The 18,016-nt window shown below is 36.7% G+C and overlaps 1 protein-coding gene across 1 annotated transcript in view; it reads left to right on the top strand.

The window, feature by feature from the left end:
* Positions 1-18,016, top strand: part of LOC130682823 (serine/threonine-protein kinase TAO1-like) — a 220,647-nt gene that overhangs the window by 180,512 nt on the left and 22,119 nt on the right. Inside the window, exons 12-16 of the mRNA XM_057497771.1 lie at positions 3,562-3,655; positions 5,197-5,278; positions 7,699-7,866; positions 9,717-9,920; positions 13,342-13,578. Coding sequence (XP_057353754.1) covers positions 3,562-3,655; positions 5,197-5,278; positions 7,699-7,866; positions 9,717-9,920; positions 13,342-13,578 — 785 coding nt within the window. The remainder of the gene's footprint in view (positions 1-3,561; positions 3,656-5,196; positions 5,279-7,698; positions 7,867-9,716; positions 9,921-13,341; positions 13,579-18,016) is intronic.

Raw genomic sequence — 18,016 nt, forward strand, 5'->3', positions numbered from 1 at the left:
TCGAGGCCCTTCTGTTTCATTGCATTAAGCATATCATGCCATTCTCTTCTGGCCTGCAGGGTTTCTGTTGATAAGTCTGATGATAGCCTGATGGGTTTTCCTTTGTAGGTGACCTTTTTTTTCTCTCTGGCTGCCTTTAATACTTTGTCCTTGTCTTTGATCTTTGTGATTTTAATTATTATGTGTCTTGGTGTTGCCCTCCTTGGATCCCTTTTCATGGGAGTTCTGTGTACCTCTGTGGTCTGACAGACCATTTTCTCCCCTAGTTTGGGGAAGTTTTCAGCAATTATTTCTTCAAAGACACTTTCTATCCGTTCTTCTCTCTCTTTTTCTTCTGGTACCCCTGTAATGTGGATATTGTTCCATTTTGAATGGTCACTCAGTTCTCTTATAATTCTTTCATTCCTGGAGATCCTTTTGTCTCTCTCTGCATCAGCTTCTCTGCGTTCCTGTTCTGTGTTTTCTAGTCCATTAATGGTCTCTTGCGTCTCGTCCATTCTGTTTTCAAGTCCTTCCAGAGCTTGTTTTATTTCTGTATTCTCCCTCCTTAGTTCTTGCATATTTCTCTGCAAGTCCATCAGCATGGTTATGACTTTTGTTTTGAGTTCTTTTTCAGGAACACTGGTTAAATCTATCTCCCCAGGTTCATTTTCAGGGGAAGATGTAGCAGATGTCAAAGCTGTCTGGGTTAGTCTTGTCTGGATGAAATTTTTTTGCGTTTTCATGTTGACAGGTGCAGTGGTGAGCTATTGGCTTTCTGTCTGCTGGGAGAGCTGAGGCTTTCCACTTACTCCTGGCCTCTTTACTGGGACAACTGCGACCCCTAGTGGCTTGTGTTGGGTACTTGCGTGTAGACTGGGTCTCTCTATCTTGCGCGGCCGGTATGGAGGAAGCTCCCTTGCTGTGGGAGTGGCCAGCCTCAGGCAGCTGCTATGCTGTGGTGGGGCCCTGGAGGAGTAATGGATGGGGGGCTGTTTGGCTGTTTACCTCTGTGAGGGGTATTAGAGCTGTTTCCCAGGGGGTTAGTGTGCCCGGAGTTCCCTGGAATTTCCAGCTGCTGGACTGTGACCCAGGATGCTTCCGTCCAGGTGTGGCATCCCTGTCCCTTTAAGACTTTCAAAAAGCACTCGCTTTTCCTTGTCACAGGGGTGCTGGCTTCGGGACCCACTCACAGGTCTTGCCGTCCTGTTTCCCTAGTTTCCAGCACTCCACGCATGCGCTGTGTCTGCGCTCTGCTGCAGATCGCTAGGGCTGGGTGTTCAGCAGTCCTGGGCTCCCTCTCCCTCCCCGCTCTGACTCGTCTCCTCCCGCCGGGAGCTGGGGTGAGGGGCGCTCGGGTCCCACTGTGCCGGGGCTTGTATCTTACCCCTTTCACCAGGCGCTGGGTTCTCGCAGGTGTGGATGTAGTCTGGCTGTTGTCCTGTGTCTTCTGGTCTCTCTTTTAGGATTAGTTGTATTTGTTGTATTTTCAAAAATATATATGTTTTTGGGAGGAGATTCCCACTGTCCTACTCACGCCGCCATCTTCAAACTACTCATTCTTAAAGCTGTTGGGAGGACAGTGTAAAGTAGGTGTCCATGTCACCTGCTGAGCCATGGTAGCCCGGCGTGGCGTGTCAGGGTCCTGTGAGGAGAGGAGGGAGTTCCCGCAGTCAGAATGCCGTGTATGTGGAAGCAGAACCTGTCCAGGGAGGGCGGCAGTCAAGTTTGGAGATTCAGAGTCGTGGTGGGGTAACCAAAGCATTCAGACCTGGAAGTAGCCCAGCATGGGGTGTCAGAGGCCAAGGAGCACGTCCACATTTGGGGGTGGGTCACCTGACACAGTGGCAGTGCCTGATTGAAAGGAAGGGGCTTCCCTCCTGAGGGCTGATGAGGAGGGCCTCACTGCAGAAAGTGATCCAGTTTAGATGGGGTGTCAGAAACTGAGTGGATGAAGTGGCCATTCACACTGTAGACAGGCTTGGAATGGGGTTTGAAAACTTGATGGGGAAAAGGGGAAAGGGTGGTGGCCAAGATGGGAGACTGGCTATGTACAGGGGCGAGTCATCAAATATATTAAGGATAATGAGAGTGAGGTTTCTTACTGTCAGAGAAGAGTGCTACAAATAATGGAAAGAGAAGGCTCGAATAAATAGTACTATAGCATTGGATTTGAGATATTGTAGTGAACTCAGTTGTTTTCAATAAACAACTAAAGATATTTAATGTGCAAGTATGAGTACAAATACATGAGGGACGTGTGTGTTCCCTTCCTTTGTCCACTGACAGGATCTAAGAGAAGTGACACGGGCAGTAGCAGTGAGCACACTGCCTGCCACAGCTCCTTGGAGCCGTGTCTACAGTAGGGAAAGCATAAGATGATCCTGGAACATCTTAGTGGGCCAGAGAGCAAGGAGCTGAGCAGGGAATGATGGAGCCATGCCGGAAAGGCAGAAGTCGGCTAAAATGATTCTCAACTGCTCAAAAATGAAACGATTTCAACATCAAAATAAATGATAGTAGCAGGTTATAAATTATTAAATGAAGAATCTAAATCTATACAATAATAAAATAAAATGATCTTTATACAAAACAGAGTATTTATATAGACTCAAGTATCTTTCACAAATACTTAATAATTACAAAGGAAAAAAGTGAAACTTCACCATGAAACCTTGTGGAATGGCCTTAAGTGATCAAAGTGAACACCATCAATGACAAGACAATCTGAAACCATGGACCTGTTCTATAGGATCATCATAGAATACACTGAGAGAAGCGAGACACTTGCTTCTGTGATTTTCCTGCCAGAGATGTGGAAACTAAATTTAATAACAGCACAAAGCCAAACTGAGGGATATTTGAGTGTCAAAATTGTATACTTGTGAATTGTCAAGGTCATGACTTCAACTGTCACCTTAAGACTAGAAAAAGAAGGGCAAATTCAATCCACAGTAAACAGAACAAAGAACCCAGAAAAGATCAAAACAGAAATCAATTAAATAGAAAATGAAAACAATAGAGAAAATCAATGAGATCACAAATTAGTTCTTTGGGAGAATTAATGAAATTAATAAACCTCTGGCTAGATCAAACAGAAAGAAGACACAACCAACCAATATCAGGAATGACAGGGGACATGACTCCAGATTTTACACATATTGAAAGGATTATAGGGATATTTTATGTAAGTTTAAAACAGAAAAAATGGACAATTTCCTTTAAGGATGCAGATGATTGAAGGTCATTTTTGCTACAAAGGACATTATTGGGACATTTGATTGAAACTACAGTGGAGCTTAATGATTGGATAATAGTCATGTATTCATATTAATGGTCTGATTTAATGACTGTGTTAGGTTCTCTTAGAATGTTCTTGTTTATTGGAAAAATACACTATTTAGAGATGTTGTGCATCAGGGCTGCAATTTCCTCTCTATTGACTCACTTAACTAAGTTCTTTGAACTCTACTTGCAACTTTTTTCCTAATTTGGGGTTTATTAAAAAAAAAAAACTAACAGTGCTTCCATGCTCCTATATAACAGGCACATATTTAACAGGAAGTTTTCTATCTTTTATAGCGGAAAGGGAGCCTCCTTTATTTGCTCTGAATGCAAAGCGTGCCTTAAAGCTCATTACCAGAAATAACCCCCCTACACTACAGTCTAATGAATGGTGAGTATGGCTGAGAGATATACTGTTCAACATGATAAAATTTAAATACTTTTTCATAATGTTATCAAAAGGATTTCATTTCAATGAGGTGAAGTGTATATAACCTGAAGAAATATTAAAATAGCTTAATTTTATCCTTACATCATGTTTATCCTTTATTATCTCTACTTTTCATAGCATGTATGTAACTCAGTTCAGAAATAAAAGATAGATGATCCTACATGGGAGCAAAAAGTATGGCTTTTGTATAAAAAGTAATATACTTTTTGTACCGTAGCGACATATACAACCCTGATTATATAATAAATAGCATGATTTAAACACTCATATTTTAAAACTGCAGTATATAGACTGCCACAACCTGTACAGATGTTTAATTGGGGAATGGTTTATAATTGATGTGATATAAACATATGTAAAAATAATTTGATAATTTATCAGAATTACCAGATAATTCATAATTTTTGGATGATTCTAATTGTTATTTATTATTCTGAATGTGCTTTGATGTTGCATCTCCTAGTGCTTCTTTGATAATACTGTTATTCATGTAAGGAAGTTTGTTGAGAACAAATGGACAATTTTAGGAAAGAAGGATTTTTATCAGTGATAGAAAATTTTAATGGGAAAGTCTTCAGGTGTATCTAGCATTTGAAAAATTCTAGGGGACTACCTACTATACTTAACAAATACTTTAATATTCACAAGTAAGATGCATAAATTAGCAATAATTTATTTTTTATCATTACATTATTAAGGCAAGTTCACAGGTCTTTGCTGCTTCTGTAGAGATGTTTTGAAGAAATCTTGGCTCAGAGTTTATTATGGTACATCTGAATAATAAATACACGAAACACAGGCTGTCTACACTGGTTGATACTTTGGGGATTCAAAAAAGAATTCTTGTATAAAAGAATTAAATCTTATTTGAATATTGATGACAAACATTGATGGAATATTTTTTACTTACTGCCTTCCTGAACTCTCATCAGTGACACTATATAATAGTATGTTACAGAATTCTACTTTTTAAAAAAATTTTACTGTTTTCTGGAACTTTTGTCCATTTGCTCAAGGACACTAAATACTTAGGTATAAAAATTGTTATTTCCAAAACAAATAGCGTGATGTTCTGAAACATGCTATATGGAAGATGATCCAAGGGTCAAGCAAGAAAGAGACGTGGCTAGAGAAAAGAAAAAAAAATACTAAGAAGAATATTATCTTAGATTTGAATGCAAAAAGGAAAATGATTGACTTCCCTAATTTACCGCAACGTAGAATGAGTTGTGATACTTCAGTATGTGAGAGCAGGATTTTAAAATAATGTGTGCAAATCTATCTTTCGAAAATGGTAAAGATTCATTAGTTGCTTTGCATAGCTTTTTATAGACTTACATGATGAAATATATAGTGTGTTGTGTCTGCTTTCTTTTTATTATTTCTATTCTCCCTCCCACCCATAGGGACATGCCTTGATTTGTGGATGTGTTTTTAAAGGAAATAGCAATATGTTCACTTAATACTTTCCTTTACAATAGGTCCAGTTCTTTTCACAACTTTGTAGAGGCTTGCCTCCAGAAAAACCCTAAAGATCGCCCTACATCAAAGACACTTTTAAAGGTCAGTTCTACTCTGTTATGTACACCTAAGAAATTATTTTAAAGAATGTGTTTTATCCTTCTTTGATTCCGAATCAGTGTTAAGTACGCTGTACTGGGTTTTGCTAAAATACTAATTTCATAATACCATTCTTTCTTGGAAATTTTCTTAGTTGCTAAGTTTTTCGTTTGTTTTTCAAAATTAACTGCTTTTACCATGTCTGAATAGACTATATAGTTAAATATTCAATATAGTAGTACTAAATGACTTGATTTTTATATGTGCAAGAATATATTCATGGGTTACAACTACAAATTTTAACTCATGTGGAACAATGTCATTTCAGAGGTGGCAAAGCATAGTTTAACTCTGGATTTAATTTTTGTATCTACCATACTTTATATATCGATCTGTCCTACATAAAGTAATATGAAAGGAAGAGAAATGATGTATAATACATTTACATAAATACCTTGGGAGAAAAGAGATTTCAAAAGAACTGTTAAAAATGGATATCACATTTTTATTTCCTTTTGAGAAATATGTTTTTCTAACTTAGCAGTGAAAATATTTTAAAAGTAATGTGAATTCTACTCATTTTTCAATAGGTTTGGTTATCTAATTTAAATAAATTATTAGTATATGCTTTCTGTTCTCAAAAATGTTTTCATTTAGAGGTTGACATCTTATTAATAGCAATAATAGTATTGTTCAATTTAATATAGTTCTTAAAAACATCTAGATAAGGCATTAGTGAGTAGCAGTTGACTATCTTTTTGTGACCCTAAGCAATTTTGTGGATTTTTCACTAGAAAATTAGACTTTCAGCATGAATGTTTTAGAATTTCAAAGAAGTTCAGTTTATTCTCACCAACACGCAGTTCAATATGCAAGGCTATTGAAAGGATCATGTACATATTCAGTAGGGTTATTTGCAACTACAGTATGTAGAAGAGCAGTATAAAGTTTCAGTAACACTTAGGGAATTCTAGGCCCTAAGCACACTTACAGTCTCAAATGAAAGCCCAAAAACTAGGTATTCACAATAGCAACAAAAGGTTTAGTATAGCTATGAATTATGTAAGTGAAAAACAAGCAGGATCCATTTGTAGAAAACTATTAAATAACTTAGAATTACAAGATATATTATTTTTGGATAAAAAAGACCGAATATTATAAATAGTGGTACATACCAAGCTAAGGCTCAGGAAAAGGAAGAATGTGACTGGCTTCTTACATTTGCCTAATGAAGGCAAAAGAAGCTCTTTTGGTAATAACCCAACCCACCAGGAATGGATACTTGACCTTGGGTGATCCCAAACCTGCATATGTATTCATGTACCTGGTCCATTTTGTATATTGACATTATTGGAAGTGATAGGAAGAATCTGTCAAGTGCATCCTTCCCTTTGGCCTAATCACATTTCTGTTGCAGTCTGTCATAAGGAAAAAAAATAAAATGGAAAAAAGTGACTTACTGTATGAAGCTATTTATCTCAGAATGAAAAATTGAAAATAATTATCCAGAATTAGAGTAATGCTTATGTAATTTTGGCATGAACATTTGATGAAATAATCTGTAGGCATTATGAGTTGAAATAACATAATACTTACAGCAATAAAAAGAGAATAATATATAGTTACAACTCTTCAGAGAAGAAATAAATTTGAGCTAATAAAGGAGGTAAAAGTCTTAAAAGAATTCATGATCATCTCCTGAACTCCAGTGCACAAGTCATCTTTCTGCTATCTGTGTGCTAACTACAAAACAAAATCTATATATGGAAAATTTCTGAGAAGAAATAAATATCCAAAAAATACCAAATGTAACAATGATAATCTTATAGTTCAATTGTTCTTTCTACTTTTCTGTATTGGATAATGTTAAGCTTTATTAAATATTAATGGTAAAAATCACTAATGCATAACGTCTTTTAATCAACTGCTAGTGTTTTATGAAGTTTCATTTAAGCAACATAAAGAACCCATTATACCCAAGTAGTATGTTATGTAATTCACCATCAGTATATACATTCCTGTTGAAATCTAATGTAATTCAGAACTGATAGTGTCTCCGCTATGAAACCAGTTCTAAGAATTTGTAAGCGTTTACTTAGGGCTCTATTTGGACTTAATTCTTCATGCTTACTTAGACTCTGATTATTTCAACTCTGCCTTTTCATTTGGCCAACAAAGGTGTCATGTTCAAAGTTTTCGTAAAAAGTACAGGGGAAGTTATGTAGGCACAGAGTGTATACATTTAAATTAAATTTTATAAATATAAGAAGTAAAAAGCATAGCAGAATTAGATAACTATAGATTACATTCATTATCTATAATTATTTAGGATAGTAACTCTAGGGTCCAAGAAGGGATTCATTTGATCTGAATGAAAAAATATATAGGTCTCAACCTGACTTTTGCCTTCTACTCTTAACCAGCACCCATTTCTTCTTCGGGAGCGACCTACAACAGTGGTAACAGATCTCCTTCAAAGGGCAAAGGAAGAAAAAAACGGAGTGCTGGACAATCTGCGCAATCGAAAGACGAAGAAGGTCCTTTCCCAGGAGGCACATAAAGGGCCAGCAGTAGGAGCACAGGAAGAAAAGGTAATAACTTAGAAACGGCTCAAGTATTGGGGTCTCCTTATTGGCTTCTTTCCTTATGGAAGTTTTCTTGCCAAGAATCTTTTATATCAGTGGTTTCCAGATTGTGTCTTCACAGTGATTCTCTAAGGTCCCAGGTGAAGAAAAAGGTTTTGCATTCTTTAAACCAACCTCTTGGTAGTGTACATTAGCTAGTAAAGCTCTGTGAAGTCTTTTATTAGAGAAACCTGTTCAACTTTTATTTAATCTCATCCCTCTCAAAATTCTGGTCTACTGAGCACTTTTTTGCCTGATTGTCTGATGGCATGGGACACGCTTTTGGAAGTATTTGAAATTACAGGCTTTGGAAGTTGACGGTGCTCACAGAGAAGTCATTAGAATTACCAACCATTCTCCTTATCTTGTTTATTGTATAAACCTTTCCCCCAGTGCCTTTTGTGTAATGTTTGACATATGTTTATTAAATTGGAAATGTCTTGCTTTTTAAAAAATAAGTAAATAAATAAATTAAATAAACATGTGACTTAGCTAAATTTATCCTGGGGGAAAAAATTTACCGAGCATTCTTATTCTGTTACTAAGAACACTTCATTCTTTTCAGTTGTGTATAGGGATTCATTCCTCTACATGGTTCTAAAATACTCATTTCATAGGTGAGGAAAGTAATGCTCAGAGTGGTTAACTAACTTACTGTAGAAGCATATGGGTTCGGATTCATGTATTACTCTTGAGACCGAGTTGTTTCCAAGTTGCCATATTTCCAAATTTGCAGTAGAAATGTTACAGAACTTCCTCAAAGGAAAATATAAAGCTTATGATTTGTGGAGCTTTTTTAGTCTAAGTATTTTCTGTTTTCTTCTTTACTCATGTCCCAATGTCAAAGCTTTGATTCTTTTTTATTGCTTTCTATTGAGAAAGATCCCTGCATTCTGAAAACAGGAGTAGTAGTTACTTTTCTTTTTAATAACACTACATAATTAATGAACTATAAAATAGAAGACTTTCTTACATACAGTTTTGGTATTTTTGATATTGTTTTTTAGTTCTAACAGTAGTCACTAGAAAATTGGGGCTATTTTAGGTATATGAAATGCTTTAGTAAAGTGAAATTAATAAAATTCTAATGTCATTAAACATTAGAATAACAGCAACTTTTTAAGGCTGTGGATGTAAGAAAGGATCCTCCATATTCCATGGGTCTGTATTTATTATTATTCTGCCTATCTTAAAGAGGTTTGGTATGGTAAGACTATAATATTGGTGCCCGGATACCAAAGCTTGCCGGGTATCTTGGGAAGAACAGTCTTCCAATTATGATTAAATATATATACAATTTTTAATTTTACATAAAAATAGATAGGAATTAATATTAAATTACTTAGTGGAAGAAGTTTAGGCTAAAGACTATATTCTGAGAAGAAAAGAAATATAAAAGGCTTCAATAAAAAATAACTAAAAGGGATGTTTATAGGATTAAGAAAAAGGTTGGGGTTTGTTTTCACCATTGGAATCATTGAGAAATGAGCAGCATCTCTGTGTATACCCCATGAGATGTGTAGCAGAAATGGATTTCAAAGTAATGTCAAAAATTTTAGAAAAAGACTACACTTTGGAAATAAGTCTGATTAACTTTTTCACAGAGTTGGTTTGGCTTTTTGGTAGTCACTCGTTGGTCACATTTTTAATCTGTCAACTAACAACTGATAAACTTTCTGTTCTTGGCAAATACAAGGAATTTCTCAAAATAGACCACTAACATTCTGAAGACTGTGTGTGCCAAGCGGTGTGCTAGGTGCTAATAATCAAGAATTGAGGAGATAAAGATATTTGACTCTAATACTCTTTTCCCTCAGGACCAAGATCACGGTGTTGGACAGACAGGAGCAGTGCACAACATTGGAAGTCATCAGTCTGTTCCCCGTATGTGCAGCAGGACCAGGAGTCAAAGCGGTGGGGTTGACATTCTTCAGGATGCCTCAGATAACAAGGATGAGCTACCCGTGATGGAGGTAATCGAAACAATTACGTCTAATGATTCTGCCATCCATTCAAGACCTGTGAGTATTTGGATTTCAGTGAAAAAATTTCAACTTTGGTAACTAATTTTCCTAGTCTGGTTAGTTTAAGAGTTTGGGTTTTTTTTCTTTGATGTATCAGAAGTTTGGAACATAATTTAGGCAACTTATTTTAAAATGGCAAAAGGCTTTTTAATTCCCAGTTTAATGTCTGCATTTAGGAGACATGTTTTGAGAAGGCAAAAAGAATATTTTTTAAATCTTAGAATAAATAAATAAATACCATATAATGTATTATTTGAAGTTACTTAGATGAAAACGAAGGTATTTAAAAATAGTAAGTATACAACATGATATTAATGATAATGGTTGCCTTTGGGACATGGAGAAAGTTTTAAGGTGGGTGATAATGAAAAGTGATTCTTGCATTTTCCATAATGTTTACATTTTAATAATAAAACTGGGTGTAATTGTAGAAAATTACAACTTCTCAGTTTGGGAAATGTGGATGTTTGCTACACTTTCACGTGTAAGATTTTAAATTTTCTTGAAAACATTGGAAGGTCAGGTAACTCCTTTTCAATTGATAGGAATGCTTCCTTTTTAACTTCACTGCTTTCAGTATTACCAAAAGTTACTCGGCACAATAGGTAAAAAATGGAAACAACCCAAGTGTTCATAAACACATGAATGGATAAACAAACCATAGTATGTATATATATATATATATATATATATACACAATGGTATATTATTCAGCTGTGAAAAGGAACGGTGTTCTAATATATGCTACAATGTGAGTGAACCTTGAAAAAATGCTAAATGATATAAGCCAGACACAAAAGGAAAAATATTATTAGAATTCCACTTATAGGAAATATCTAAAATAGGCAAATTCATAGAAAGTAGATTAGAGGTTGCTAAGGGACAAGTGGAAGATGAAATAAATACTTTTATTATTTTATCATTTTGGTGTCATTAATGTACAATTACAGGACCAACACTATGGTTACTAGACTCCCCCTATTACCAAGTCCCCACCACATACTCCAGTACAGTCACTGTCCATCAGCATACTAAGATGTTACAAACATGTATATGTCTTTGAATATGATGTTTTAATTTCCGTGACAAATACATAGGATAAAATGGCTGAGTCATAGGGCATATGTATGTTTAACTTTCATAAGAAACATACAGGTATTTTATCTCAGATATGTCCTGCAAATATTTTTTTCTCCATCTGTGATAAATTAAAATTTTTACTTTTAAAATACAATTCAAACAACCCACTAAAAATGAGTAAAGGCCATGAAAAAGCTAAAACCTTTTCCTCTAAAATCAAGAATAAGACAAGGATGCCTACTCACAACACTTTTATTCAACAGAGTATTGGAACTCCTAGCTACATTATCAGGCAAGAAAAAGAAATAAAAGGCATCCACACTAGTAAGGAAGAAGTGAAATTGTCATTGTTTGGAGATGACCTGATACTAAATTTAAAAAGCCCTAAAGACTCCACCAAAAAACTATTCAAATTAATATATAAACTATACCTCAGTTTTAAAAAATGTGTTAAAGACTTGAATAGACACTTATCCAGAGAATATATACAAATGGCCAACAGCACATGAAAAAATACTCAATATAATTAGTCATTAGGGAAACGCAAATCAAAACTACAATGAGTACCACCTTACAGCCACTAGGATGGCCAATTATTTTTTGGTTGTTGTTGGTAAGGTATCATTGATATACAATCTTATGAAGGTTTCACATGCGCAACACTGGTTACTACATTTACCCATACTATTGAGTTCCCACCTAACACCCCATTGAAGTCACTGTCCATCAGCACAGTAAGATGCTATAGAATCACTGCTTGTCTTCTCTGTGCTATTACTACCTTCCCCGTCTCCCCCCTCTACACTATGTGTACTAATCATAATGCCCCTTAGTCCTCTTCTCCTTTCCCTTTGGTAACTGCTAGTCCCTTCTTGGACTCTGTGAGTCTGGTGCTGTTTTGTTAGATGGCTAGCTATTAAAAGAGAAAAACAAAAACAAAGATGGAAAATAACAACTAGGGAGCACATAGAGAAACTGGAACTCCTGCTGTGTATTGCTGGTAAGAATGTAAAATATCAGCTGCTGTGGTAAACAGGTGATGATTTCTCAAAAAGTTAAACATAGTGTTCCCCATGACTCAGAAATTCTACTCCTAGATATATACCCAAAACAATTGAAAGCAGGTACTTAAACAAATGCATATACACAAATGTTCATAAAAGCAGTATTCACAATAGCCAAAAGGTGGAAACAACACAGAGGTCCAGCAACAAATAAATAGATAAACAAATGAGGGTATGTGCATACAGTGGAATATTATTCAGCTACAAAAAGAAACATCCTATACAATATGGATGAACCTTGGAAACATGCTAGGTGAAAGAAGCCAGACACAACAGGTCACATGTTATATGAAACATCCAAAATAGGTAAATCCATAGACAGAAAATAGATTGGTGGTTACCAGAAGGGGAGCTTAGAGAGCAACTGATTAAAACATACAGGGTTTTCTTCTGAAGTATTATATATGTTTTGTAACCAGATACAGGCAGTCTTGCAGAACATCATGAATATACTAAATACTACTGAATTGTTTACTTTAAATCATTAATCATACATTATGTGAATTTTGTCTCTAAGAATCCAGTTTGTACATTTTTTTCTTTACAATGGGGCAGTGGTTGCAGAATATCATGAATATACTAAATGCTACTGAATTGTTCACTTTCAATGATTAATCTTACATTATCTAAATTTTGCCTCTATTCAAGAATCCAGTTTGTACATTTTTTTCATTATAATCGGTGTTTTTTGTGTCGTACCCAAGAAATATTTGCTGACCCCAAGGTCATGACAATATTCTGTGTTTTCCTCTGCTCTGTGATTCTGGATTTCAGGTTTAGGTCAAGAGACTCTTTTCAAATTAATTTCTGTGTATTGCATGATTAAGCATTTATTTATTTATTTTGAATACAGAGAACCAGTTGTTACAGCAGGATTTGTTAAAAACACTTTCCTTTCCTCTTTGAATTAACTTGACATTTTGGTAGCAAATCAATTGACTGAATATATGTGGGTCTGTTTCCAGATTTTACTGTGTTCCTTTGCTCTATTCAGCCTGTCCTTATACCAATACCACACTGTTCTGATTACTGAAGTTTACATCTACCAACTTTTCATACCCCCTCAAAACTTTGGCTATTCTAGGTCCTTTACATTCCCACTTAAATTTTAGAACCAGCTAGCTGCTCTGCTTTTTCAGATGAAATTTTATTAGAAGCTGTTGAGTGGGATCTCCTACATGAATTACCTACTTAGTTGATAGTAGACTGGTCTAAGATGGTTTTGAAAGAAAAAGGTTTTGCTTTACTTCATTCTTTCCTCTCCATTGTTGTAGGTTACAAGTGAAATGCCAGAACATGAGCAGGAAAGTCAGCTCAGAGAACAAATGTCTGGCTGTAAGACAATGACAGAGCAACATCAGAAACAGCTCATGAATCTGGAAAAGAAGTTAAAGGTTGAGATGGATGAGCATCGCCTCAGATTAGAGAAAGACCTTGAAACTCAGCGTAACACCTTTGCTGCAGAAATGAAGAAGCTTCTCAAGAAACACCAGGCGGCAGTGGAAAAAGAGGTAGCTGACCAGTGTTACTAATGTGTTTATTCTCCCTTGTGACTATTTCAAAATTAACCAAGATGGCATTTTGATGTTAGGGTATCTGTTCCCCAGAACTAGCAAATCAATTGGGGAAAGGGAGAAATATTTATATAATAGGTAAAATATCAAGTGCTGAGTCGGGAACCAGTAGGTATGGAATTATGTCCTGATAACTTGATACTTTTATCATGTAACAGTGGTTAAGTCAGGTAGATCAGATTAAACATGACGATGTGAGAGGTGGGAGAGAGGCCTCCTCCCAAAACCACATATAATACGAAAATATAGTTAATACAACTAACCCTAAAAGATCAACAGGAAAGAAGGCAGCACAAGACTGCTTACACCTGGAGAAAAGAACAGACCTCAAAAAGGGTAACATACCAAAGCCGTGATCTGGGGGGACCCATGCACTTCTCCCACCCCAGCTCACTGGCAGAAGAAAGAGAAATGGAGTGGAGATGGGGTGGAGGCCTAGGACTGCTGAACACCCAGCCCTGGAGATCTGCTGTGGGAGCAAGAACCTATATTGCATGGTACTCGAGATTAGTGGGGTTGGAAAGCTAAGACAGGAGGAATAGTTGGACAGACTGAGATTCCAGCTGTTGTGGAAAACAGGGATTCACATCCAGCTGCTCTGGGACAAAAGAAAGGCAGGCAGTATGAGAGACTTCCTAATAGTGAGATGGCTACTAAATGGGCAAGGATTGCACAGGGCTTGCTGCTCAGGAGAAAGGACAGGTAGACAAAATTGTCCAGATTCACTCTGCCCAGCAGGTTGGAAACTTTTCAGGAACTTCAGGCGCTCCATCTGCCTGGCTGGCTACAGAGCTCCGAATCCTTCCACCATGATATGCAGCCTGCTGCACCTTCTGGCAGGCTGGCACTGGCTTACAAACCAGCTGCTCCTGCCCTGGTGTCAGTCCAGCCAGAGGGAGGTCCTGCCTACAGCAGCTACAAATGCAAGGCATAGAGGGTTACACCTGTGTGTTCAGCTGACTAGTCTGGCTGTGGAGAGATGCACAGTAGCCAGGAAGCAGGAAACAGCTCTTCCCAACCCCCAGTCACCAGTGTCGCTCTGCTGAGACCCTGACATCACTCCACGGGCTAAGTAACTCCAGGGAGTACGCCTTCAGGGTCCTAGAGGGTGCCACATACAAATATGAAATGCCAGAGGAACCTGGTTCAAACCAAAATCTACAAAACACCAGAAAAGAGGTCAAGTGAAAATGAACTCATCAATCTTCCTAAAAGAGATTTTTTAAAAATCATAAACACATCCATGTAGGTACAGAAAAATGCTCAAGAATGCAGGAACGAATCCAGAACAGAGATCCATTCATTACGGAATACAATGCGGGGATTTAAAAGCAGATTAGATATGGTGGAGGAGACGATAAATGAAGAAAAATTAAAGAAGAGGAATGCAAAGAAGCTGAGGCACAGACAAAAAGATCTCTAGGAATGAAAGAATATTGAGAGAACTGTGTGACCAATCAAAATGGAACAATATTCATATTATGGGGGTATCAGAAGAAGAAGGGAAAGGAAAAGGGAAAGTGTCTTTGAGGAGGTAATTGCTGAAAACTTCCCCAATCTGGGGAAGGAGATAGTCTCTCAGGCCATGGAGGTGCACAGATCTCCCAACACAAGGGACCCAAGGAAGACAACACCAAAATATATAATAATTAAAATGGCAAAGATCAAGTATAAGGAGAAAATATTAAAAGAAGCCAGAGAGAGAGAAAAGATCACATACAGAGGAAAACCCATCAGGCTATCATCAGACTTCTCAGCAGAAAACTTACAGGCCAGAAAGGAGTGGCATGATATATTTAATGCAATGAAGCAGAAGCAAGAATACTCTACCTGCAAGATTATCATTTAACATTGAAGGAGGGATCAAACAATTTCCAGATAAGCAAAAGCTGAGAGTATTTACCTCTCACAAACTGTCTCTGCAGTGTATCTTGGATGGACTGCTGTAGATGGAAGTGTTCCTAAGGCTAAATAGCTGTCACCAGAGGTAATAAAACCACATTAAGGAAAGCAGAACAATCAATTACTAAGCAAATGCAAAATTAAACCAACTATCCCAAAGTAGCTTAAGGGATAGACAAAGAGTACAGAATCTGATACTTAATATATAAACAATGGAGGAGGAAGAAAAAGGAGGAGAAAAAAGAGAATCTTTAGATTGTGTTTGTAATAGCACACTAAGTGAGCTTAGACTCTTAGATAGTAAGGAAGTTTCCCTTGAACCTTCGGTAACCATGAATCTAAAGCCTGCAATGGCAATAAGTACATACCTATTGATAATCACCCTAAATGTAAATGGACTGAGTGCACCAATCAAAAGACACAGGGCAATAGAATGGATAAAAAAGCAAGACCCATCTATATGCCACTTAAAAGAGACTCACATCAAACCCAAAGACATACACAGACTAAAAGTGAAGGGATGGAAAAAGATATTTCATGAAAACAATAGGGAGAAAAAAGCAGGAGTTACAGTACTTGTATCAGACAAAGTAGACTTCAAAACAAAGAAAGCCACAAGAGCAAAGGAGGACATTACATAATGATAGAGGGGTCAGTCCAACAAGATGATATAGCCATTATAAATACCTATGCACCCAACACAGGAGCCCCTACATATGTGAAACAAATACTAACAGAATTAAAAGAGGAAATAGAATGCAATGCATTCATTTTAGGAGACTTCAACACACCACTTACTCCAAAGTACAGATCAACCAGACAGAAAATAAGTAAGGAAACAGAGGCACTGAACAACACATTAGAACAGATGGACCTAACAGATATCTACAGAATGCTCCACCCAAAAGCCGCAGGATACACATTCTTCTCAGGTGCACATGGAACGTTTTCAAGAATAGATTATATACTAGACTCCAAAAAAGAATGTCAGTAAATACAAAAATATTGAAATTGAACCAACCAGCTTCTCAGACCACAAAGGTATGAAACTAGAAATAAGTTACTTAAAGAAAATGAAAAGACCCACAAACCCATGGAGGCTTAACAACATGCTCCTAAATAATCAATGGATCAATGACCAAATAAAAACAGATCAAGCAATGCAAAATCTGTGGGATGCAGCTAGGGCTGTGCTAAGAGAGAAGTATATTGCAATACAGGCCTGCCTCAGGAAAGAAGAGAAATCCGATATGAACAGTCTAAACTCACAATTAACAAAACTAGAAAAAGCAGAACAAATGAGGCCCAAAGTCAGTAGAAGAGGGACATAATAAAGATTAGAGCAGGCTTAAATAAAATCAAGAAGAATAAAACAATAGAATCAATGAAAGCAGGAGCTGGTTCTTTGAGAAAATAAGCAAAATAGAAAAACCCCTAGCCTTATCAAGAAAAAAAGAGTGTCTAGAAATGAGAAAGGAGAAATCACTATGGGCACTATGGAAATACAAAGAATTATTAGAGAATATGGTGAAAAATTGTATGCTGAGAAACTTGATAACCCAGAAGGAATGAACAATCTTTCAAGAAAAGTACAACCTTCCTTGGCAGACCCAGAAAGCAACAGAAAATCTGCACAGATCAATTATCTGCAGCAAAACTGAATTGGTAATAAAACTCTACCTAAAAATAGAACTCTTGGACCAGATGGCTTCACTGCTGAATTTTATCAGACATTTAGTGAAGACCTAGTACCCACCCTCCTTAAAGCTTTCCAAAAAGTAGACAAGGAGGGAATACTTCCACCCTCATTCTATGAGGTCAGCATCACTCTAATTCCAAAATTAGGCAAATACACCACAAAAAAAGAAAATTCTAGACCAATATCTCTGGTGAACATAGGCGCAAAAACACTCAACAAAATCATAGTAAAAAATATATCAAACAGATCGTCTATCATGATCAAGTACAATTTATTCCAGGGGTGAAAGGATGGTACTACATTTGAAAATCCATCAGCATCATCCACCACATTAACTAAAATAAGGACAAAAAGCACATGATCATCTCCATAGAAGCAGAAAAAGCACTCGACAAAATTCAACATCCATTCATGGTAAAGAATATCAAGAAAATGAGTATAGAGGGCAAGTTCCTCAAAATAGTAAAGGCCATATATGACAAACCCAAAGCCAACATCATACTTAACAGTGAGAAGCTGAAAGCTTTTCCTCTAAGTCAGGAACAAGAGAAGGATGCCCACTCTTTCCACTTTTATTCAACATTGTACTAGTGGTCCTAGTCACAGCAATCAGACAACACAAAGAAATAAAAGGCATCCAGATTGGTAAAGAAGAAGTTAAACTGTCACTGTTTGCAGATGACATGATATTATACATAAAAAATCTTAAAGAATCCACCCCTAAACTACTAGTACTAACAACTGAATTCAGCAAAGTGGCAGGATACAAAATTA

This window comes from Manis pentadactyla, chromosome 3 (assembly GCF_030020395.1).
Source record: "Manis pentadactyla isolate mManPen7 chromosome 3, mManPen7.hap1, whole genome shotgun sequence".
NCBI classification, from domain to species: Eukaryota; Metazoa; Chordata; class Mammalia; order Pholidota; family Manidae; genus Manis; species Manis pentadactyla.